Source organism: Dicentrarchus labrax, unplaced genomic scaffold, assembly GCF_905237075.1.
Source record: "Dicentrarchus labrax unplaced genomic scaffold, dlabrax2021, whole genome shotgun sequence".
NCBI classification, from domain to species: domain Eukaryota; kingdom Metazoa; phylum Chordata; class Actinopteri; family Moronidae; genus Dicentrarchus; species Dicentrarchus labrax.
Window position 1 is genome coordinate 7,698,693 of NW_026136722.1, and position 26,167 is coordinate 7,724,859.

A 26,167-nucleotide genomic window follows, 5' to 3' on the forward strand; every position below is an offset into this window, starting at 1 on the left:
AAATGGAATACGCACAATTTTACAACATTTATAATCAAGGCGACATACATGAAAATAATGCTTATGTCAAATATTTTGATAAAAGCTCATTTTACTGAATTTAATGTTGTCTTTAAAGTTAACTACATCTGATAAACAAACTGACTGATAACTTTTTTCTGGCTTTGTATCCACTTTTGCGTGAGGAACTGTTAAAAACAATTACTTTTTGACAGAATGACAAATAACTGATGAGAAGAAGCTGACAACACTGTAAAATGTTGAACAATCTTTAATTAAGAGTAATGATGCATTGTATGATGCATTATGTGCAGAAAAGCAAACATAAAAATGCTGAGGAGAAATAAAAAAAAATATAATCAAAGAGCTGAAAAACACCCCAACAAGGTAAAGATTGTCAGCTGCAATAAAAACAATAAACAAAGAAGAATTTTGGCATATTTGGTCATAGCTTTGAACTTGAGTGGGAGTGATCAGTTACAAGCTATGTATTGAAAACACAATTACCACAGTCAATTTATTATTAAAAATCCCTTTTAATGATAAAAGCTAAACTTGGATTATCAAAGCCATTTTGAGCTTCAATCAGGTCACTTGAAATCAAACAAATTTCAGATGGAAAACAAAATAAATTCCTATCCCTTTGGATTACTAGGAGAAAAATTACCTGAAATACCAAAAATTACAGCACATGTGCTGTGGAGAGGACACCGCTGGAGGACAACTGCATGTCATATTGCACTCTTGCCAAAATATTTGGTCATTAGCAACCATAATAAAAGCTGAGCAGCTCTAAATTTTAATTAAATTTCCTTTGGCCCATATCCATTTCTTTGGTCCTTTACGCTGCTATGTGGTACTGAAGTTATTGAAAAGCTCTCCAAAGATGAACATCACATTCAGCAAGTTGAAACTGACAAATTGGAAAATTATTTTTTTTAAAAAGTTCAGAAGGTGATTGTGTATCATGATTAAAAGCTAACCAGTGGCTGGTTAACATCCAAATATCTCCACACAACTGTGCTGCTGAATAAAAAAAAAATACCAGTTATCAAGTCCTGACCTGGTGCTTAAACCAGATTCACATATTTTTGTCTCCAAAAACATTCATAGCATTGGAACCTTTAGTATCGATAGCAACACTTTAAAAAGAAGCAGAAGACAAGTGAAAGCTTTGCACTTTAAAGTTCAGCTGCTATGTGTTCAGGTTATCTATTTAAGTCCCGTAGCCTCGAGTCTAGCAAGGCTCTGCAGTCCAATCTTAAAATACCCAGCAGTATATAGAACAAAGGGAGTTTAAAATGAAGTCTAATAGTTTGACAGGATGAGGTTTCTGGTTTGAGTCTCAGCAAAACAGAGGAAAAGGCAACTGTTTTTTTTTTTCTTTCTCCCAGAGAGCCGTCTGACATCATGCGAGTGCAGCGTGAAGAGCTGGAGTGAACCGATGCATTTGAGTTACCTGTCTGATATTTGATTATAAGCATTCAAATCTATTACATGGGCCAGCTGTGTGAAGAAAGGATTTTGATGAGCCCTCTTTTTTTTTTTTTTTTTTTCTTCACAGAACGGTACTCTCTGTCTGGATTTGAGGGTCTAGGGGCGGGGCTGGGGTAGTGGCGGCAGCAGGCTCTTGACCAGCAGAGCTCTCCTCTTCTTGGTCCACAATCACCTCAGGGATAAGGGCTCGTCCAACCCCCTTTAGGAGCAGGCCTCCGTCTGTGCAGGACAGTCAGGGATCAGCAAATAAATCAATTTAGACACGTATTAAACTTGAGCTCAAGCAACAAACCAAACTTATGACGGCAACACACAGTTTCAAACTGGGGGAGCACACACAGACACACACACACACACACACACAAGACCTTTACACACTCAGTAAGACACCAAGGATTTATCTTTCTTTTAAATCTAGTCAATGTTGCATATATTGAACCAGTTAAGTAACACTTTTAGAGATGGAGGAAGTTGCTGGAGAGTATCCTTGGTGTGTTAATCTTTAAATGTGAAACATTTCCTACATATAGCTGTTCAAAGTGCACATACAGAATAACAGCATCCTGTCTGTTTAAATTCTGTTTAGTATGTTTAGGGGCATGTTAGTGATCACAGAAAACTGTTAGCAGCATTGGGGGGGATGGTGTGGCAGTCAGAAGCATGTTAGTTGTGTTGTACAGAAGGGTTAAAGTGCAGGACAGAAGCATATTAATATACATAAATACATATGTATACAGAATGCAAACAGCTAACAATGACACACTAAAAAAAAAGAAGCAAACGCCTGCATTCTTTGTTTCCCCACACAGAGACACACACATGCAGTGGACACAGAAGCATCAGCCAATCAGATCCTTACCAGTACCTGCCTTGCAAAGCTCATCTTACAGGCAGGCCAGCAGCTCAGACATCTGCAATATTTACATATTTCCTGTCATGCGTCAGATCACCAAAGTTACATATAGTGTGTGAGGCTTTATGACACAGTGAAACCAAAAGCCAGAGACCTACATACAGTGAAACCATGAGAGGAAGCTGAAATCACTCAATACTGAATTCAGTATCAGCAGACGAGCAGCACGTGATTTCAGCCGTTGCATGTTAAACATCACTAAAGAAGCGTTTTATGTACTTTCATTAAGACGCCACAATAGTTGCTCACTGCACTCTTCTTTGTTTTCATTGGTTGAATATGAACAAGTACATTTACTCAAGTATTGTACTTCATTTTTCATTTTATCTTACTTTATCTTAGATGATCAACAAATAAATTATGATGTATTATTTATTATAGGATAAGATCAGATTTGATCCCCAGGGGAAAATTCACATGTAACAGTAGTATAGGAAGTTATAGTAAAGTAAAGTAAATTAGCTTCACCTTTACCAGTGGAAACATGAAATGCATCAATTATAATCCAAAAGTGAAAGTAAGTGAAATGTCTGAGGTAAAATGTCCTCTCCACTATATTTATTTTACAGCCATTTTTTACAGCTTACTTTGAGGATGAGATTGATTTTACATTCTAAACATACTAGCTTATAAAATATGACAAACTGCTATAGGTTAAACAACTCAACAGTATATAAAGCAACTAATTAGCTACACCATGGCCAGCTACAACATTAAAATGGCACTTAAACATAAATACATCTGTAATAATAATCCAATAATGTATAATAATATAACACTTAAGGAGCCTTTCACATAATGTGTACTTTTTACTTTTGATACTTAAAGTACATAATAATAATAATAATTCTGTAAGTAAAATTTTTAATGCATGCTTTTACTTGTAATGGAGTATTTTTTTTAAATTTGGTATTACTACTTTTAGTTAAGTAAACAATCTGAATACATCTTCCACCCATGACGCTGATCTGTGCACCACAAAACTACAGAAGTGGCCAGATCAAAGATCCTGCTGTATTTGGAGCCGGATGAGAGTTTCCAATGGAAAAACTTCATCATACAGTACACATGTTGTGCACACATACACAAACACACTCACACACAGAGTAATGCCTCTTCCTCAATATAAGTACACTGAAATGTTATTACCCTCTCTTGATTTCAGCAGTCTGGTGTGCCTTCATTTTTTTAAATATGATTAGTATCTCCAGAAACTATTTAAATATCATGATACTGCACATTATTTTTTATATAATATATTAATTAATATTGAAAAACAACAATTTGTGAGGCACAGGAAACAGACTGTTTACCTGTTATGATCTTTGAGGCAGAGCTGCAGATGCCATTACCGTTGTCATTTGCTGCGGGTTGTGGGGGCGGCGGCATGCTGGGTCGGGGCCGTGGCCTGGGAGCCGGCCTGGAGGGGCGAGGGAGAGATCCAGAGTGGTAGAAAGATAGTGGGTTGGACTGCAATCCATCATGAGGCGGAGTGTCAGGGGGGGTTGGAGTGCTTGGGGGAGAGGGCTCCGACTCCGCCTGGGGCTGGTGGGCTTGAGGAGGCTGCGGGGGCGGGTGGCTAGGGGCGTGGATCAGGCTGTCTTTGCTGGGGTGGCGTCGGGGAGTGATGGGTGGGTGGTGAGGGGAGCTGGGTGTCTGGGTGTTACTAAGCTGGGAGGCAAAGGGGCTGGCCTGTTTGGGTGGAGCTGGGGCCTGCTTCTTGGTGCCTTCAGAGGAAAACACATAATAATTACATGATATTAAGAATATTAATGGTACTATATAATCAGAATATGTACATTCTCTCACCTCTGCGAACCATGTGTGGACTAGGCCCCCTGGATCCACCTTGAGAGTGGGGGGTTCCTACTGTAAGATGGAGCGAACCATTCCTCTGGGGAGGAGGGGTGGACATGAGCTCACGGGCTGGGCTGTGGAAATACAACAAATCTAAATGTTAATCCATCAACATATCATCTATACTTTACATTTAAGAAGAAGGTATTGCATCGGTGGAAAAACTCATGCAAAAAAAACACATATTTCCAATTGAAGGTTATTACATTAGCAATGACTAGAAAAACAACAACATAAAAACCAGTGTAGAGAAGAGGATGCAAAAAAAAAACAAAAAACAGAAGTTTGTTCATTAATGCGTTACATGCAAAATCAGACATTGCCACAAAGTAGTCACTCAGACAGACTGGCTGACAGGCAGGCAAAAAGGAAGGGGGGGTATACATATAAAATAGACCGAGTTTGTCAATCATCACAACAAGCAGGACAGGGGACAAAAGTTGCCTGTAAACAAAAGCATCACATTGATTTTTGTTGCATTACATTCTTAATTTGTTAAAATGAATCCAAATTAAAAGCTGTGGACGTAATAGACATTGTTATTATTGTGATTTTCTATTTTATGATCTCCAGTACAGGAACTGAAGACGAATCAAACACATGACAAACATAAAAGGGTGGGTGAGCTCCGGATTGGCTGATTGGCTGCGAGCAGGCGGTGGAGTATTGTTGCTACCTCAGCTTGCTCTTCCTTACCTGCTCTCTTCTGCGCTGAGCTGGGTTACAACCTGAGGTTTCACTGTGGCTACTTGGACCCCACCACCCAGAACACCACCACCAGCACCACCACCACCACCACCACCACTCAGGCCAGGCTGCTCCGCCTCTGTAGCCGGGGATGGAACCTGGGGCTGGAGCTCAGGTTGGGCAGGAACCCCGGCTTCCAGAGGGGGCAGTGGGGGTTGGAAGGTGGGTGAGGTTAGCTGTGGCTGCTTTCTATTAACAGTGCTGGCTCTACGTGGAGCGGGCTCCGGCTGTTTGTTAACAGTGCTAGGGAGGGGGGGAGAGGGGAGAGAGTTCAGGAGGGCAAACCACACGCCATCAGACAGAATGAAAGAGCAAGTGACCGAGAGAGACAAGAGACAGAAAAACAGTGTGACAGACAGAAAGAGATGGTGCGAGAAACAGAAAGAGATGCCACTTCCTGAGTTAAACGAAACCAGCTCAGAAAGAAGAACCCAAAAAGACATAAAACCACATGACAGTGACCTCTTAAATAGAACAACTTTGTACTGCGACATCTCTGCAGGGACAGAAGAGACAGATGCTACACCATACAAACAAAATGCAACAGAGGAAGCCCACACAAAACATAAAACCAGCAACCTACAGTGTGACCTAAGCTTTAATTAGAAACAAAGAAATAACACAAGAGTACACAAGAGTAACACATGAGAATTATAGCTAAAGACAAAAATTGTATCCCATTGGTTTCATTAAAATGTCTGACACAGAACTGCTTTGTCATCATGTTCAGTGCGAACCTTGAGGAAAACATAACTGATTAGCTTGTGCTAGAACCACCTAAACAGAAATGTGGTGCAAAAATCACACAAAACATCATTCCCTTCTTTGACTTATCAATAATTAAATTCATGGGAGCTACATTGGACTACGGCACGGCCTTGAAGTCTGGACTGGGCAGATCTTCAGTGGGTGTTTCAGTGACTGTGATGGACTCGTTGGCCACTACATAGAGGGCCGACACGACTGGGCCCCGCGACTCCTGCCTGCTCAGTGTCTTGGGACGGGACGGGAGGGTGAGGGGCAGGCTGAGGCTGAGGTTGGGGCGAGACAGGTACCTGTCTTTACGGGGCGTGTGACTGTCCCCATCTTGCCCCACCAGGCTGCCGGGGCGTTTCCTCTCCAGGCCGGGTTCAGGATCTGGGGTGGCCGGGTGGGTGGGCATAGCGAACATGCCCGAAACATTGAAGTCCACCTCTGGACGTAAGAAGGTGGGAAGCAAATAAGAGAAGAGATGAGGAAAATTACAATGAGAGTAAAGATGATCTTGAGATGATGATAATGAGAGAGGACTGATCAGTTCTATTGTTAAGTTATTTTTTAGCCAGGCTAGCTATTAAACTGTAATTACTTGTTAATTACTAATTACTATGTGTGTGTTAGCATGCTAAACTTTGATGGTGATCATGGATCATGTTTTAATTTAATTGCTTGGTGGGCTCAGTTTCTCTCTATGTGTCTCAGTTTCACTTAATTTAGTGAAAATTAAAATTCAAAAATGTATTAAAATTTTCCAAAATGCCCTCTGACCACCGGTAGAGGACCAGCATGGGCTGGCACTAGCTGGAGAGAGCATGCAAAAGGAAGAGAGTTTTCTTTTTTTAAGTCAAGACAAAATATTTCTCACTTAAAAATGTCTACAGGAAAGTTTGGAAAAAACCTCCAAAACCGTAAGCTTTTATTAAAAATGTCCAGTGTGTAACATTTAGGAGGATCTATTCGTATGAACCCAACCCACCCAAGTTTCTTCTTCTTGCTTAGAAGGAGAGGGTGAAGCGAGTTGCGATCTACAATTGCACTGCTATATGCCACTAAATCCTACATACTGGACCTCTAAGTAACACTGTAAATAATAAATTACCATATAAATGTAGTGGAGTAAAAAGTATAAAGTTTTTATACAATACATAGAGTACATTACAAGAAGTATTATTGCATATACAACAAACTGATGTTTTACCATCTGGGAAGAACCAATCAGCGTGCTGGATAATAGGCTCAATGATGGCGACCACATGGACAGATGTAGCTGCTGCCATCTCTGCCAGCGTCCTGAATACAACCACAGACAGACAGGAAGCTTTAAGAACTTCAGCCTCACTTTGTCCATGTAACATAAATATAAGCTAACAGATCACAGAGTCATTACCCCTCAGTCTTTGCCCAGAGCAGGTTGGGCCCCAGGACTATGGCGATGTTGCTGGGAGTCATCTTATTAGCCTCACTGTCCTGGGCCAGTTTAGCCAGAAACTTCACCAGATACCTGAAACAGAGACTCCAGTTGGTTTAAAAACATCTAAGCTACTGCAACTGTTGTTCATTACAGGCAAGTTAGCTAACTGATGTTTAAATGGTTCCCAAGCTTCAAGCAAAGTGATGGTTTATTGTAGGCATGAGTTTTGAGCAGCTCAACCACACTACTTTTTCTTCTTAGATTATGTCTGAATGATGTTTTAGAGTCATTAGTGGTAAAAATGTCAAATATGTCACAATAAAAAAGCAGAAAGTAGAAAAAAAGATAATTTATATAACAGAAATTTGTCTCTTCTTCTTTTGTTCCCTTTTCTCTTTAATTATCTTTGACCTCTAACATTCATCTTGGGACTTCTTGTGGGGTCATGACCGCAGGTTGGTAACCTTTGTTCTAAGCAGAAGTGAGTGCTCTGAGAATAAGGCATCAAAATTTGTTCAAGCAAACTAGTAAGATTTCTAAGCTTTCTATTTTTCAACTCACATTCACCTCTGTACTGCTGTAAAAACAAAGCTCACACCTCTGTTGCAGCGACAATTCATACATTGCATCATCTAAACAGACCACAACAGAGTTGAAGATGTTCTTACCTGAGGTTTGCCTTGTGAGTCTTTGGCAAACGGTCACATGTCATCCACAAAGACTGAAGCCTCTTGTCAGAGTCAGGAACACTGAAACCACACACACACACACAAACAAATAAATATTTGCTGGTTACTTAAGGTAACAGAGAGCACACACAGATTCAGGTGTGAGTTTAATGCTTATTAGCGCAGAGTGAGTGTGTTTTAAAAGAGTCATGTCTGTCTGAATGTGTGTGTCTTCTTACTTGGAGGCCTGTAGCCACTCGTCGTACAGGCCAAAAGTCATTAAAGGTTCAGGAAGTTCCCTGAGGTAGGACTTCAGGGCTCCTATGTATGAAGAGAAAAGCTATGAGAAAAGGATCTGCACCAGATGGCTTCACTTTTTGTGGATTTGTAGGAGAGGTTGTACCAGCGACGGCGTGGGGATCAGAGTAGAACTCCTCGAGCTGCGAGGTGGAGCAGTCTAATGCCGCTTTTAGCTTCTTCAGTTTTGATGCTCCGGCAGCTATTCTGAAGAGACCCTGCAAGGTAAAATATAGGGGAAAATGACTAGACAGTGGTACAGGTGACTGGTTTCAAACCTGAAATTAAAGAAGTGAGTCTGGGTTGGTACAGGAAAGGAGAAGTAAAGCATTTGAAGTGTACCATCCACTGAGTGACCGAGAAAGTCAAGGGAGATGTGGCTCTTTCGGGATGAGTAGCAGACAGAAGTACAGAAAGATTTTTGTTTCCTTTAATAAAAATGTCTTAAATTGTCCTCCTTGGGGAGTCTAGTGATACGGTTCAATTTAAAGGGTGTAATAGTGAACATGCTAATGGGTAACAGATGCCTGCGCACACACACATACACACCACAGCCTCAAGGCTAACTGACCACAAGTTGGCTGCAGATGTTTCCAGACTGTATGTACCATAATTTCTAGAGAGCAGTCCACATGAAATCACATCTCCTTCCAGCTCCGGCAGAGCGGAGCGGGAAAGTTTTATGGTTACAAATTTATGTCAAATATTTCTGGTTTATTAACCCTTCAACTTTGGCCTACTTTTACCAAATTTTCGACCTCTCTTCTGCCATCACTCCATCCGTACCTCCTCCTTCATGCCGGTCTCCAGCAGCATCATGACGCAGGCCTCGATGGGCAGAGCGATCTCACGGTTACTCCTCTTCAAGTGCTCCTCCAGAGCTGTGCCAAACGCCGGCTTCTCCATCCAAGAGTCTAGGAGAGAAGATCATCATCAGTGTCTTTATACGCATGTTTGACAGCATTCCTGTTCTGTGTCTGTCAACTAGCCTTTTAATGTTCACCATCAATCTGTCTGAATTTTAAAAACAGTCAACGGTTAAGCCTTAGAGACCACCTCATTTAGATTTACGGAGGTTACGTCCTGTTAGTTTTAGCTGGACTTGGATGGATTAGTTTGAAAAAAAGATGTACTGCTAGGTGTAATGATCCCTCCTTTTATCCCACTGCTTTGCCATTACAGTGACGCTTTCCCGAGCTGAAGTCTTCAGCGATCACATGCACACATGTAAAAAGCAGATTACAAACCAGAGTTACGTGTACACACGGCCAAGAAATCGGCTTTCTCCAAGATAAAACTAGCCAGGGAAATTCTGTTTGTTTAGTCCCCAGTTACAGAATTTCTCATTAGAGAGCCGAAAGCTGATTGTAACCTAGTTACTTGCATGTAAACGCTCTATGGAAAGACAACTTAGGAGAGAAACTGATTTAATGAAATGTGATTTTGTTTTCTGGAACATTGACTGACTTCATTATCATCCCTCTGCTGTACGTCTACCTTCTGAGCTGTTAGTCAGCTGTCATTTATTTGGAGCAGACAAAAAGCAGGTCTGAGACAAAATAAAAGTTTTTCATCACAGACACATTTAAGAGTTCGAGGCAGTGGTAAAAAAAAAGTACAAAACTTGGAAAATATGCTGAATTGATTGTGCCTGATCTTAATCTAAAAAATACAAACAGTGTGAAATATATATTTTTTTTGCTAGTCAAATCGCTGTTTTAACTCTGTGAGCCCAACAAGACATAACAAGCCAGTCTGCATTTCTCAAAGCAGAGTGGCTTATGTGTTGTGCAATAGTCCACCAAACAGATGGATATATTTACAACTAAAAGGAGATATGCAATGGTTATGTTTTCTACATTGTTTGCAGATTTGCTGTTCACCTTGCTGTATTTGGATAGTCGGTATAGCTGCCTCCAGAGCTGCCAGAGACCTCCTGTGGTAGTCGGCCTGGGCCTCTAATAACTGTTACAAAAACATAAACATAGGTCATACATACAAACCTTTTGGCATATACTGAAGCAGGCATTCATACTGCATCAACAAATCATATGGTTACAGTGGAATGGACCATATTTGCATCACATTTCCATTTTTGTTCTGGGTAATTTACACTAAACTGAGGTGCACTCACCATGACATAATAGCGTGCGTAATCTCCCTCTTTGGAAGCAAAGTTGTACAAGTCTGCAGAGAGCTGGTCCTGTAGGATGAGAAAAAAAAAGTTTCCATACATGGCAAAGCATTATGGCAACCTTAAACCTCCTGCTTTACTTTACACAGAAACTTTTCATTAAGACGTAGATGAACTCCAGATGACAAAGCAATGACCTCCAATTACGTGATCCTAACAATGTGCGTGGCATGTTTGGTTCCCGATGCACTCCTGTTACAAGGCTTCCTTTGTTCAGTCAGTTCATAAGATATTATTCTAACCTGATGAAAAGGCCCTGGCTGCAATGTACAAATTTAAAACAAAATCTACCTTGCATATTTCTACTTTGTTGAGAGCCTCGTCCATCTCGTCTTTAAGCGAATCGGCTTTAGCTGCCATAGCCTGGTTGTTGGACTTTGCCGCCTGGTAGTACCTGCGGGCCGAGAAATTATTTGGACACTGTTTACAGTAAGCATGAGTGTATTTGATTTAACAAGTTCCTTTCTTTTGTTCATATTCATGACTAAGATCAACATTAATTTTGAAAAAACAAATTTTAAATTAAAGTTGACATCTGAAAATAATAGTAGCAGTAGAATTCAGAATATATGCTGGTCTACCTCGTCTTGGCCGAGTCATAGTCCAGAACCAGTTTGGCGAGTTGTTTTCTCTGTTTTAGTATATTGGGAATCTCTATCTGTGAGAGAAACAGTGAGGACCCATGAGTACACAAGCAATTTATAGTCAGCACTGAGGATAACACCTTTCCTGTGAGAACATTGTGTCAATATGAATCATGCAGAATGGTAATACAACACAAAAAGATGCCAGAGGCCATGTTGAATTTGGCACAATCATGAGATTACACACACACACACACACACACACAACCACACACACACACACACACACACACACACACACACACAACAGTATGTTTGGATTCTGTGCAGGCTCACTGAATGTTTCTGTTAAAAGTAATTTGGTTAAAAAAAGGGATTTTTCTAGGCCACAATTATGCAGATTTGCAACTTAAATACAGACACATGCAGGCAGGGCGTAAGGGATCGCTACAGTATAAAGGAAGCTGCTGTGTTTTTACCTCTGCCAGCTGGTTGAGAGGATCCAGGATGTCTCTCTCAATCTGGACTTCATGCTGCATCAGTTCAGTTGCTAACCTGCTCTCTGCCTCCCCACATACATCCATCATCTTGCTGCTCACACACACACACACACACACACACACACACACACACACACACACACACACACACACACACACACACACACACACACACACACACACACACACACACACACACACACACACACACACACACACACACACACACACAGAAATAAATGAAATGACTGTTATTGCTAGTTTTATCACAGTGAGAAAAAAATTTTAATGTAAAAGAAAACACAGACACAAAAGAGGCCCCTTCATGCTCCGTTCACTCAGTTCATCACTTTTAATTATGCTCTTTTGGTTCATTAAGATCAATGAGAGTTCATTTTGAGACAGTCAGACGTTGTATGCTCTTAAATATCGCTGAAACTGGTTTTGCATGAAATAAAATCTTGTACTTCACTTTGGCAACTCACCCAATCAGACTCTCGTCTCCCAGCTGGCTGCCACCCTCCTGCATGGTCTGGGACAGCGTTGTTAGGGGCAACTTTTTCTGCAAACAGACCAACATATTAAAGTTCCAAAATGCACAGTGAACAAAAGATTACCCAATGCTTAGCTGCAGGCATGTCAAAAAAATATAAAAGCATTATAAAGTAACATATAACAAGATTCCCTCTGAGTTGTATTGTGACAATATGGCTGAGGTGGGCCTGTTATGCAGTGATAGTTTAAACTGGCAGGAGGCCAGTGCTGAATATTTTTCTCCTGAGTCACTCATATCAGTGTGTTACATAAGAGGAGACGCTATGAGTTCATAGCATAAGATAGCAGGTCCCTGCCAATACGGACAATGGTGTCACAGTGATTCACCTTTATGTACACCAACATGTCTCCGAGTGATTCAAAATGGGAAAGCTTTTAATAGAAATCATGGCTTTGTAGCATGTTGCTGCTAACATGGTAGGATGAGGTAATAAGATGACGTTATGAGAATAAAAGAAAAGTGAAGGCAGAGGGTGATTCTTACATGTCTCTTCTCTGTGTCTGTGCCCAGTTGACCCTGCAGGCAGGACACCAGCCTCTTGTGCGCGTTGTGCGACACCAAACGCACCAACTCCATCCGCCTCTCGATCTGTGAATGCACATTATAAACGTTATAAACCTAGAACAAACAAAACAGCTGTACTGTGAGCAGTGTTCACTCAGAGTTTCCTGTTCAACAGAAATAACACAGGTGAGAGCTACAAATCACAATGCTGAAGCTGCACCAGTGCACATCCATCTCTAAACTTTCCATCCTGCTCTTGTTATTGAAAGATGATGGAGGATGTCTGTCGAGCTCTGTCCTGCAGCGTGCAATGTTACAACAGGCAGCACTGACAGCCAGATGGAAGGACTCCCAGCAGATAAGTAACAGGCTGATGAATTGTGGGCTTTATTGAGAACAGGGAATACTTCTTTGTCTCGACATTTGAAGACTCCATGCAGAGATATTATCAAGCAGAACAAATATATCATTCTGACCGCAGGTCTGAGGTGTCCTGATCTACTGGTTACACTTCATAAGCAGGTATTTTAAGTAACCCATGGTTGCATGGTTTTGCATGTTTTAACACATCATGTATACTTTACCACAGCCCATTTTCCGGAGCGTGACATATATTTTCAGACTTCTACCTTGAGATGCATCGATCAAACTTTTCTTTCTCACGATACCAATCATTATACCTAAACCCAGTGTATCTGCCAGTGTTCAATACATTTGCTCTCTTTTCCCAAGATTTTAACTCTGTGTAACGCATTCCTCACTGCAGGAACTCATAATAAATAAGACAAAAGAACGCACAAGGGATTGCTGTGACCAAATGAATGTAACTAAAAGCAGAAACAGTGGATTTTATATTGTCACTGAGCCTGAAACTGTCAATGTGGACTGGTCACATGTGGCTGATACCTGATCAGTATCGAGGGTAATTTGGATTGAAACACTGATGTTATAATTAATCCTTCACAGTTACTATCTATTGATTGCCTTACTTAATATGGTTTATGGCTAAAATAAAAAACAATAGCGATATAAAAACAATACAAATATCAAACTTATACTGTGGCTCTTATGTACGGCGGTGGCTCCATCTGCATGTCCTTGGGCAAGATACTGAACCCTGATGCACTGATATCTGCGTGTGTGTGTGTGTGTGTGTGTGTGTGTGTGTGTGTGTGTGTGTGTGTTTGTTTGTTTGTTTGTGAAAGGCTTGGTTAGTTTTTGATGAGCAGTTGGCTCTTTGTAGTGCAGGCTCTGCAATCAGTGTGTGAATGGGTGACATGTAGTGTAAAGTGCTTTAGTGGTCGGAAGACTAGAAAGGCATTATATCACTGCTGTCCGTTTACCATATGAAAATCTAATATTGCCATGAACAAGTACTGTTAATTTATTTGCAACATTACCCACAATGGCTTAATATAAAAAGTGATATTAAAGGTGTATCCAAAACCTCAAAATCAGTCCCAAAATTAAAAAAAACCCACTCATGTCGTAAAAATAAAAAACAGAATTTTGTGGTTTGCATTGAAAAGGTCGCCATTTGGCATTGACCGGTTCACACAGCCACAGCAAATAATGGTAGGGACACCAAAAAGAACTTAAATTTACTGGTTTATTTGCAAAGACACAGATTCAACTGCAAAGAGAGATGAGATGTGGATGGCAGTAAAGTCAGTGGTGTAAGTAAGTGAAAGAGTCTCCCCAAGAAAACTAAGGTGGCAGCTTCTAAAGTGACTGGGAACGACTGGGCCAATTACATGAACTTCCAAGACAAGAGCAAACATTGAGAGTTTTCACAACTTCATGACCATGCAACAATAAAGTCTCAAGTCTTTGCCAAATGTAACTTAAAAACACTAGTATGGTCTATAAACCCAAACTTTATCAGTATCCTTTACCACGAAAACTGTCGTAGTATAGTATTTAAGTGAGATTTTGTATGAGGTGAAAACATTTATGATAAACCAAACTGTCCGTCTGTCATTTAAGTATTCACTTCCTCTTCCTGTTTCAGTGTAAACATCCCGCTGTGTCACTATTTGGCCCTCTTTTGCTGTCTGATCCCCATCTCGCTCTCTCTCTTCTTCCTTTACTTTTATCCCCCACTAATTTGCTGTTCTCTTTACAGCCATATCAGGCACTCTCTAGCTCTCCCTCTCACTTACAGAGAGACACACACACACACACACACACACAGACACTTTTCTTCCTCCTCCCGCTCCCTTCACTCTCTCCTCCTCTCTTTCCTGCAGCTGTATGTTCCATGCCAGACCACAGCTGGACTTGGCTTCCTCGCCTGGATCCAATTGATTCGCTCACCATTCAGCTGATCCCCAGCTCTGATTAATGCATCGAAGTCTAGCTCTATCTTGTGATGCCTCGATTGGATCCAGACCTCCAAAAACTCGTCGCCAAGAAGGAAAGAAAGAGGCCTGAGTGACTGTAGTGTGGGCGGTACTGCGGACTGGGTGATCGCATTGTCTCCGCTGATGGAAAAGTGTTTTCCACGAGTGTTCACCATAAGACCCTCGAGAGGCACACAGCAAACATACAAAATGTAATGTCTGTGATATTGAATTACAGTCTGTTTTACACAGTTTACATTTAAAGTATGTCAAAAGTGTATATATGAATATATATGTATCTTGTCTTCATTTACCTACATACCACCTAGATGAAGTTATTAGACATACAGTCAATATTGAAAAATATCTATATGACCTTCTTTTAACGTAATAACTCATAGAAAAGAAAAGGTCTTATGATCTTAAACTTTAATTAGCCAGTCTAACGTCTGAAGCAGCAAGCTTTACTGTGCTCACAAGAAAAGATCTGCCCTCAGGAGGAGAAACTCAATTATGGAAACAGACTGTTGCACACACACACAGAAACACCCTGACAAACTGAAGTCATAGAGTTGAAGAAAGAAGGGAAAAAAAGCAGGAAAACTCCCTGACAGACTAGCGCACACACACACACGCACACACACACAAAATATATGATCCCTTCCGCCTGCCTCTCCAGTTATGGAGCTGTCCAAAGGTTTACAGGCCTGTTGCTGCCATCTTTTTTTTTCCCGGGCAGCAATGAAAACAGTGAAGAGAGTGAGCTGACGACCTCTGATCTGCCACAGCAGAAAATGTGGAACGTTCGGTGAGTCAGAGAGGAACCGGGCGGGTGGATACAGTTTTGTTTTCTGGCTTGGAGCTGCTTCGGCTGACTGGCTGACCTTGTTGGCAGGATGGCTGACGGTCTGGCCAGCCGATTCAAACGCAACAATGGTCATGTTTGCTCAGAGGAAATGTTCGACACTTTGGGAAATACGCTTATTCCCTTTTTAGTGTGGAGTTAGATGAGAAGATCGATACTGATGTCACGTCTGTCCGTTAAATATGAAGCTACAGCCAGCAGGCAGTGAGCTTAGCTTAGCATAAAGACTGGAAAGAGGGGGAAACGGCTAACTCTCTTTGAAGGTAACAAAATCTGCATAAGCAAAAGCAAACTAATTAATACATTAAATTGCATTTATTTAATCTGTAAAAAAAACAATTTGCCACTTAAATGGGGCCAAACTATTTCTTGCCCAGGTCTAGTAACTTCCTGCAGTCTCTTCTGGTTGCCTGGCAACCACACTGTGACAACAAGGCTGCAGTAACTTACTGCGACTAGCCAAGTCCTGCACATTACCCTCCATGTGTCAATTCTACATTTCGGTTTTTGTATTGATTAAACAAACGAGCTCTAACGTCCTAGTTAGTGAGCTTTAGAGGCGCTGGTATTCAGATGTTACCTTCAGACAGTGCTAGCTGTTTCCCCCTGTTTCCTGTATTTGTGCTAAGCTAAGCAGTTGCTGGCTATTGCTACATATTTGGCGCACAGACGTAATCTTCTCATCTTACTTTGAGCAACGAAACGAATAAGCGTCTATCCAAAAATAACTCTTCCTTTAACAGACCAGTCCAGTGTTATAACAACAATGAAAACGCTGGAACTGTCCCTTTGGCTAGCTGACAGATACCTGCTAAACATACAGTATCAGATATGAGTATACTCCAGCTGCCACAACAATAACGGTCCATTGTGTATCCAAAGTTGTATTCAAATACCAAGATATGGGATCAGTTCTAGCCTGACTCTCTCTCCAATATGAGGCCAGGCAGGTCTGAGAGCCTCCTCAACTTTCCCACTGAGGCAGGACGTGTCCAAACAAGATAAATGCCTCAGCCAAGGCAAAGGACTGTGGAAAAATGGAAATGAAAAGACTACTACAACACCATGGAAATCGTAGAGTCAAATTTCAAGTTGGACAGTCTAGAGAAGGGGGTGTGGGAGCGTGTGGGGAGGGGGAAAGGAAAAAAATATTCTTTCTCTGCTCATGTTTGGAAAGAGGGGAAAAACTTCCCCAGCTAGTGTGATTAAATTAAAATGCCGAAACTGATTCACTGGTCTATGAATCAGTAAACTGTGAGCTACACATTTTATAGAGATGACTGTAATCAGGTTGTATATCTGACAACTGACTGTGAGCAGCATGCGTCCTGATTAACCATTAAACCACAGATTCTGACAGGCAACTTAGAGCTCAAGTTGCTGTGAAGCCTAAAGACACCCAACCACCTCCACTACGCTGACCGCCTGACAATCACATTCCTCACTGAGAGCTGGAGCTAAAGGAATGTCTAACGCAGCACAAAGCTCCTGTCGTTCAGGAACGAGGACCAAAGACGAGAGAACGCATTCTCTGGAAGGGTTGGGTCGGTCTGCGCTCTGTACTTTTGAGACAATATACAACTAAATTTAACTATTACCACCGTTGAAGCAAAAAAACAACCCTCGACTCATTGTCTTGATTACAGCAAAACAATTGTCTGCATTTATTTCCGCCTATTCAACAAGAAATAATCATTTTCTTCACCACTAAGTGTTTGTAATACTGTGTGTGCGAACCACATGGGGTTCATAGTTCACTGCAACATGTCATAAAACTTTGAATTCCATGATTGAATGAGAGGCTTTAGACTTAACCTTTACTTTTCCTTCCACAAGAGCTCCTTTTGTCTGTAAACAGTCTTTTTCAGTCTCTCCTGTATTTCTTCACACTCTTTTTCTAGCAGTGATCTCACATTTTCACTAGCCACAGTGCTCCCCATCCCCCAACACACACGGTGCACAGCGGACATCCAGTATGATTTCAAGATAACAGAACATTGCCAGGGTTCGTCTTGAGTGGAAAACCATGAGGCACTTTTCCTACAGTGCCAAACCCCTGAGCTGGCGAGGCATTACTGAATGAAAGACTCCCGCAGTAATGTTTTAATGCCAGTAGTTGTACTCCAAGACTGCAGAGAGACTTGGCATCAACAAGCTGCTAAGGCATGATGGCTTTAACAGAGCCTTCGAGAAGAACTTGTAAGACACTCAAATACAGTAGTTTAAAATAAAGAGGGTTTAAAGATAGATATATATAGATTTATAGATCAGATACTGAATCACAGTTACAATAATCTGTAAACATTCTGTGCCACTTTTTGACACAACTGTGGATGCAAGGCGTGCAACAATATAGCCCGCTCATGGTTTGTTATGATACACGATCCTGATTTTAAGGATTTGATTCACAGACAGAGGTTTAGATGGTTCGATGCACTGACGATAAGGTTAACAAAGTTTGACAGAAAAATGATTATAGTGTGACTATAAGGTTATACTTTTCTTGGTATTTGTATAATAATTGTTCTTATACATTTTGGTAAAACATTTTGATGGAATCATTTACACAAAATAAATTAATCTGCTTATTTTCCAAGTAGGTGCTTATTGGAAGAAAAACTTGCTGAAGGCAAAATGAAGGTTTATGTAGGATTATTTTCGGCAAGGACTCCATCTTCATATCGGAGAAGGTAGAATTAGCAAAAGTTTGCCATTTTACTTGAAGTTACTGAAAGGATTTATCACCAATTAAAACTAGTTGTTGATTAATATTCTGTTGGTTGATAAATAAATGTCCACATGAGAATGTCTTATCATAAAAATACAAAGATTTGTCCCTCAACTATGTACATCATGTTTTTATAGTGTGAAATACTGTTTAATTATGAATGTTTACACTTTAGGTAGTGGATGACAATTTAATACTGTCAACACTGTGACACGAGATACAGTTTGAATCTAAAGCCATCTCACAGTTGATGTATCGGAATAGTGGGGAAGGTCATATTCACCTGTAGGAGGTCATCACTCAGCACCTCGGTTTTCTCAGCCCTGTTGAGGGAAACACAAACATGAAGCCAAAAGTCAAACACTGACAACAAACAGAGAAACACAATATAATGTAAAACGGATATGAGTTAAGGAAGACACAGCACATAATTTGAATGAAATGCCAAAATAATGGAGCATTTGGACATGTCTCACTATTCTGCATTGGCAGAAAGATGCAGCACATTGACATACAGCTATTGCAGTGTTGTATTTCAACTAAACAAGACCAAACTTGCTGTTAAAATTCAGCTGAATTGATGAGCACACTGCAAACGAGACCATCAAACTAAAGCAGAGGAGCCAATCCAGCCTGACCTGTCTGCAGTTTGTGCCTGCAGCAAAGTCACACCGTGCAGCATAAGCTAACGTCCACAAATGCACAATAAAATGCTGTCACACAATAGACCTCCTAAGAATGCGACATTTGTCTTATGTGAATTGCTGGGTGCCATTTGTGTTCACATGCTCAACATGTATGCACAAACGCACCACTCATGCCTGTGGCTGTTTTCCATGATGGACCTGTCGGATTCCTCCACTCTGTCCGAACACACACTTCCTGTCGTGTCATCTCCACCTTGTTTGTTATGGCAACAGGGGCGATGTGTATGTATGTGTGTGTGTAGAGGAGGGTTGTTGATGTCTTAAACACCCTGAACACACTGCACATTATAGCCGAGTCTTCGGAAAACAGGATAGTCACCTCACTGCAAAACTTCTAGGAAATGTTGATAATATTCCAAGATCACCTCCCGTACATCTGAAAAAAGATACGCTTCTAAATATGTGACCTCAAAGCTCTCATAGCAGAGTTACACCCATTTCAGAGCCAGAGACTAATAATCTGTCTCTGCTTCTTGGGATGAATATTGCTGAGCTAGAGAGACCTAGCAAATGAGCTCATCACTCACCTTGTCGATATCTAACAAATACACCAACACTGACACACATTACATCTACACACAAATCCCTGAAGACCCTACCCCTACTAGAGCAGGCCCACACTATAGATTCAAATCTCGCAGGGATCAATTAACCCTCTGCCAAGCAAGAGTTATTACCTAATGCTGTAAGTTATACCCTACGGATACAGCTTTATCTCACTAAAATATCCTCACTGTTAATCGAAAATGCCTTTGGCTGCACTCCTCTGGCTCGTACTATTAGTAGCAGGCCCAAATTGCAAAAATGTACATGTTTAAGTTCCTCAAATGTGAATATTGTCGGTTTTTCTTCTTGTCTTCTGTGATAGAATATCTTTTTTGGACTGCTGGTCAGTGAAAACAAGACATTTTTAAAATGTCACCTTCAGTTTAGGGATCTTTTGATGGGTACCGAAAAACTAACTTCTACTAATAGCCCGGGCGTTTATTTGCTTAAATCACTGAACTCCCCCTGCCTTTATTGGGGACAGGCCTCTATTTGGGACAGGCCTTTAATTCCTTTAGCACAAAACTAAATTAAACTAAACTAAACTAACTGCTGCTTCTGTTGAGTTTTGTTCAGCAAATTTGACAAGTAACATGATTATTATGATCGCTTCAGAGGTTTTTTCCATCTCTCTTGTTTACCATGTTACCGGTTATTCAGAATGAATTAACGTTATACTTCGGTGTTGATAGTTTTCATAAAATATAGTGAAAGACTGAATTGTCGAGAATCTAACTGATCTGCACAATGTGCATAATGTACATATTGACAGAAGTTTATACATTTATATTTGTGTAGGAGATCAAAACGACTTAAAACTCGCTCAAGCAGGCGACCTGGTGGGTTTTAAGAGGTTTTATACATCGAGATAATTTCTATAAAATCCAGACCAGGCCTCTATTGGAGACCCGCGTTTATTTGTCAAAGCGTGTGGCCACACCAGCCTTTTAAAAGAGACCTGCCTCTATTAGGGACCCTGCTTTTATTGGAAGTTTTACGGTATATTTCACTCTTTGCTGACATACTACGGACCAAACGAGAAAACAATGGATAGATTAATCAACAGTAAAAACAATCGTTAATTACAGCCCTAGTTGGCATCTATCAGACTTCTCCACTTATTCTTTGATCAGATAGTTCTAAATTCAAAGATCCACTCCTGTTATGTATTAAGATATACAAATAATCTACTTGTTTCTGATGTGTTTGTTATGCAAAAAAGTAGAAAATCCTTAAAATGTATTCTACTCCCTCATTAAAAATTCCAGAAACTATGAATATGCAATACGTTTTCGTGCCGGACACAAGATGTCTCCTACATCACTGTAAAGTCCATTCTCAGTGTGTGTGCACTGGGGCTTCAGGTTTTTTAAATCACACTTGAATAAGCTGCATATTAGACCAGGATTGACTTCAGTATTTGTGATATCACAAATCAAGCTTGCCTTGTTTCAGAACTCTTGTTGACGGCAAAATGTTCAAACGATACCCCTCAGTATCTACTGTGGCTTCTTGAAGTTTCTGTCTTGATATACTGCTTTTCTTGCTGATTTCTTTAACATACACAGCATCATGTCCTAAGCAACAGAGGATATTTCCAAGCAAAGAGCAGACCCCTAACTGATGTTTGAAACGCATAAGATTTAGTACAAATGCAGACAGGGATAGGACAATTAAGCCATGTTTTTAAGGGTCCGGTGTGTAACATTAAGGAGGATCTATTGGCGGAAATGGAATATAATATTCATAGGTATGTTTTCATTAGTGTATAATAACCTGAAATAAGAATAGTTGTGTTTTTGTTACCCTAGAATGAGCTGTTTTTATCTATAGAGGGAGCGGGTCGTCTTCCACAGAGAGGCCACCATGTTGAACCGCCATGTTTCTACAGTAGCACAGAATGCTCTCTGGATAAGGCCTTTTTCACAGCCAACATAGTTTCTCCTACACAGCCTGAGCTGTATTCAAATGGTTGCAATCTGCAACTTCACTGCTAGTCACAAATTACACAGTCACACCATATTACGTTATCAGTTCAATAAAGGTCGAAATTTAATACATATAATGTAATACATACATTTGTTGGCATGAGATACGATGTGCAGCCAGAATACCTTCACACTGATCCACATGATCGCATTACACATTAGGGCTTCATTGGCTCGCCTCTGAAGGAGAAAGCTACACGAGCAATCTTTAGATTCTTATCAATATTGAATTAGCATTGATTTGACTGGAGTACAGCTCGGCTCTGGTCAGCAGCTATTGTTCTAAGAATAGACTCAATGCCAGAGCCCAGACCCTGACAGAAAACTTGAAGCAGAACAACACAGAAACACAGAAAGAGCAGACCAGTAACTGTGTGTTACGTAAACGGACTTTTGATTACTAAGCCAGTGAGAAAAATAATGTTAAACTGCCTTCGTTTTTCATCCCAAATCAAAGTTTTGTTTAAAGGGTTTGGTGTAAGCTTATCTCTCCAGAGGTATGCAAGGACTCATAAACACTGCTGCCCTGCAAGCCACACTGCAACTCTACGTAAATCAAACAGCTTCCTCCTTATTAAACACATGTAAATCAAACTGGCTTCCTCTTTTATAAAAACACCCATCTGTGGCTGCGTGACGTCCCCGGCCCTCCACTGTGTCCCCGACAACAACCGTGGAAATGCTTACTCCACAAAAAACCCTCTCTGCCTGGCCCTTCCTGTGCCAAACAGAGAACCACATCATCACAAACCAACCGTCAAATCCACTGGACATGCTAGTGCTCTGGTGGCAATCAGTGTAAAATCCATGGTAATGAACATTTAATTTGGCTTATCCATGTGGAAGGATGGTATATGACTTTTTTGTCACCCCTCTGAACCCAGTTAAGGAAAAATAATATCACAAAAAATGGACCTACACCTAATGATGGTGTAACTTTATACTTCTCTCAGTCTGGGTCATCAAACTGATGCAGAGCTTAAACGATTAGTCAGACAAAACAAGATGTTTGAAGATGTTATCTGGGGCTCTGAGAAGTTTCAATTGCCATTTTTTTTATTGAAAACAAATAAAATAATCATTAGTTGCAGCCCTAAACTGATGTTTAGATTGAATGAAGATTGGGTAAAAGAAATTAACAATGACATTTTAAACACTGATTTGACCTTTCAGTTATTACCGACTGCGTAGTTTCACTTTATTTAACAAAATAAATTTATTTGTTATATAAATAAATTTCAACCATTTATTTATATAACATCATGACTACAACTTCATGTAGTGCTACAAATTGTACCGAAATATTTCCTGACGTGTTCCTGACTCTATCCAGCAGAAATCCACAGTGGGTGTGTGCTTGCAAACACTTCAGCCTCTCAGTAATGGAGCTGTCAATGGGCACAGTGGAGTTTTACTGCTCTTACACAACATATGGAGGAATGTATGGGAAGAATCCAGTTGCTACAGGCTTTTGGTTGGAGAGACATTACGAGGGGCTTCATCTGCAGACATCATTAATGCAGTAATAACTGCAGACATCATCTCAGGAGGGCCTGCTGATGGAGAACAGGGCTGGAAACCCCCATGGGGACGGAGATGAAGGGAGAGAGAGAGAGAGAGGGGAAAGAGATGGTATAGATATTGTGTGTGTGTGTGTGTGTGTGTGTGTGTGTGTGTGTGTGTGTGTGTGTGTGTGTGTGTGTGTGTAAACTAACTGTAGTATCACCACACATCAGGAAATGTGTGTGTGAGTACCAGTATCTCCAAATGTGATCTTAGACAGTCCTTGAGGCACAAAAGCCACTACTAAACTGGAAACAGGTTCTGCAAGCCCAGAATTTCTCCATTCAGGTACACTGAGAGGTATAGAGATTAATTAATTTAATTAGAAGAATGAGTTCATTAATCAACTACCCAACTAAGAAATTAACCTGTTACTATTTTGATAACCAATTCTTAATCTTACAACAAAAAATACCAAATATTAGCAGGTTCTAGCATCTAAACTGTGAGAATTTGCTTATTTTATCACTTTTACATGATTTTAAAATGAATGTATTTGAGTTTTATAGTCCGTTAGCCAGACTAACCTAAACATTTGACATTGTAATGGACATTTTTCAACTTTCATTTGACATTTTATTGATTTTCAAATGAAGATTTCTTTGCATTAATGTTTCGATTATTCGATGAATCCAAAATTATCGCACAGATTAATCGATGATGAATATATTTGTTAGCTGCAGCCATAAATCTAATGAAGGCACTGACTTATTACTACCACAGACACAGCAGGAGAATGTTAAAGGGAAGAAAAGCTTCATACTTCATTAAACAACATCTGAGACACCTTTTCAAAACTTCTTGTATTGTCTAAAAACCATTAAAGAATCAAAGCCTATGTGACATGTAGATACATTACTCAACTGCAAACTTTACTAAACCTTCATCCAGGTATTTATTACGCAAAAACCGCAGCCCAGCCCTTCCGACAGATAACAACGAGGACAACACTGAATATTGGCAAATCACGAAAAGCAACAACAGCAACACTGTTGTTCCCTGCCACAATGTAAATATATGTCATCCACTTTTGCAACAATGCATGTTGTTAAAATAAACACCCACCTTCCGACAGTCTGGTTGGCGAGCTGCTTCATGCGGTTGAACTGTTTCTTCATGGTTTCTCCTCCTCGGGGTCTCCAGCAAGTCGGTAAAAGTTTGTGGCGCCTTCGGAGCGCGGTCGTTCATCCACAGTGGACCCAAAAAGTTGCGCTACGTCGCAGCCATTGTGGCAAAAAGGGCTCCGAGCACTTGAACGCACTACAACTCAGTGGTTTTCCACATTAAACTCGGTGACATTGGCCGTCCGCTGTTTGAACGCCAGAGAGAGATAGAGAGAGAGAGAGAGAGAAGGAGAAAGCAGAGAAGTCAGTTGAAACAGCCGCTGACGAGCTTCTGGATCCCCATAGCCACGAATATTAGACTTCCTATTGAAGTGACTGGTTAGAGTGCAACCAGTGTGGTAGGAAGAAGGAAGTGCCTTTACTTCCCTACTGTGTGCTGCACGGCCCAATGGTGACATGTGATACCTTAGCAAAAAAAAAAAAAAAAAAAGAAAAGAAAAAGCATTGACTCAGCTATTGGTCTGTCATGGTCATGACAAAGTCACATTTACATTTTTACGTTTTATTTGATTATAGATAATAGATTGTAGAAAATCACACCACTGGGTTAACTTACAAACAGGTTTATTGCCAAGCAGGCTAGCATTTTGGTACCTAACAATAAACATAGTAAGGGGATTGGAAAAACAAGTTCTGCAAAAGTCACTAATGGGTGAACTAATGAGGCCTATATAGCAAATGTTCCAAAAAAAGAGAAAACAAGTGGTTATAATGCTGATCAGAACCAACAAGCGTCAATCAACACCTCCACATCATGACAGAAAGCCATTTCATTTCATTTCCTCCACTGATTCGGGGCCAGTCTTGGTCACTTCAGAGATGGTTACAGTCCAGGTAATGTGTCCTTGTGTCCTGATCTCCAATCAGTCTGTCATTAAACACTGGAGCACTCTGGTTCTCACAGTAATCTGCTGCCACCTTGTGGCTGCTGCTCTGTCACGACACGGGTACCCTCTGAAAATACCTATTCAAAAATATGCAATCAATTTTATTATTAGAATAAAATGCACAACAGAAACATATTTTAAGTATATGAAGATCAGATAGTTTTAGTTTTATCTACTGAGCTCTTGCCATATTCACAGATACAGATTTTGTGCTGCCATACAAATCCAATAAAGAGAGTTGAATTTTTATTGCAGTCTTCCTGCATTAAAGTAAAAGGGAATTTCCTCAGTGGACTTTGTTTCATGACATTAAGCCTAATAGTAGCTAAAGATAATCCACCATTCCTTTTCAGACAAAAGACACACCTCTGCCTTATCTGCCTGATGTAGCCTATTATGAGGGTCAATAATGTATAGATTGCAAAGGGCAGCCTATCTGAGTGACTGCAATGTTATGAGACCTACATGAACCCTGTTTGTCACTAACGGGAATATATAAGCCCAATAAATGAAGGAAACATGCAGTGTCTGTTCATGTGCGTAAAGTGGAGAACTCCTGACACTTTGTTCAAGGTCGTTTAACCCTGTTCTGTGGACGTTAAAGAACAACTAGTGGCATGAATTCACATCTGTGATTTGCAAGCAGCAAATAAAGTCAAGTGAGACACACAAAACAGCTTTGAGAGAGAATTAAACTCTCTTCTGTAGTGATAAAATTAGACTTAATTTGTCCCTGTTATCTGACTATCAAACTTTTCTGTCACACTGTACTTAGTACAAAGTTTCAAAGTGTTGTCACTATAAGCAACTCCAAAGTGTTCAAGAGTTTGCACTTTTGAATCCAGGCTGTTATAAAAAAAAACAGTACCAAGTGTGTGTTAACAGCCCCAGTTAATTTTTTTCCCTTTCAATTCATATCGGACATGCTGA

At 40.5% G+C, this 26,167-nt stretch overlaps 1 protein-coding gene across 9 annotated transcripts; it reads right to left on the reverse strand.

Annotated features, from left to right (window-relative positions):
- Positions 1 to 253: 253 nt before the first annotated feature.
- arhgap17b (Rho GTPase activating protein 17b) lies at positions 254 to 24,714 on the reverse strand. 9 transcript variants are annotated; one of them, XM_051387701.1, is made up of 21 exons: positions 24,292 to 24,713; positions 18,706 to 18,745; positions 12,467 to 12,571; positions 11,913 to 11,989; positions 11,407 to 11,518; positions 10,925 to 11,001; positions 10,635 to 10,737; positions 10,284 to 10,352; positions 10,033 to 10,114; positions 8,936 to 9,063; positions 8,256 to 8,367; positions 8,092 to 8,173; positions 7,853 to 7,933; positions 7,161 to 7,274; positions 6,972 to 7,063; positions 6,070 to 6,208; positions 4,964 to 5,257; positions 4,220 to 4,341; positions 3,763 to 4,137; positions 2,367 to 2,408; positions 1,572 to 1,716 (listed from the first exon to the last, which is right to left on the reverse strand). In XM_051387701.1, exons 1-20 carry the CDS (start codon positions 24,342 to 24,344, stop codon positions 2,401 to 2,403), a joined length of 2,265 nt encoding a protein of 754 aa, XP_051243661.1. In that variant the 5' UTR covers positions 24,345 to 24,713; the 3' UTR covers positions 1,572 to 1,716; positions 2,367 to 2,400. The 9 variants fall into 9 exon arrangements, with proteins under 9 accessions (XP_051243655.1, XP_051243654.1, XP_051243662.1 ...); XM_051387700.1 differs by having other exon boundaries at positions 2,363 to 2,408; XM_051387699.1 differs by having other exon boundaries at positions 2,357 to 2,408.
- Between the last annotated feature and the right edge of the window lie 1,453 nt (positions 24,715 to 26,167).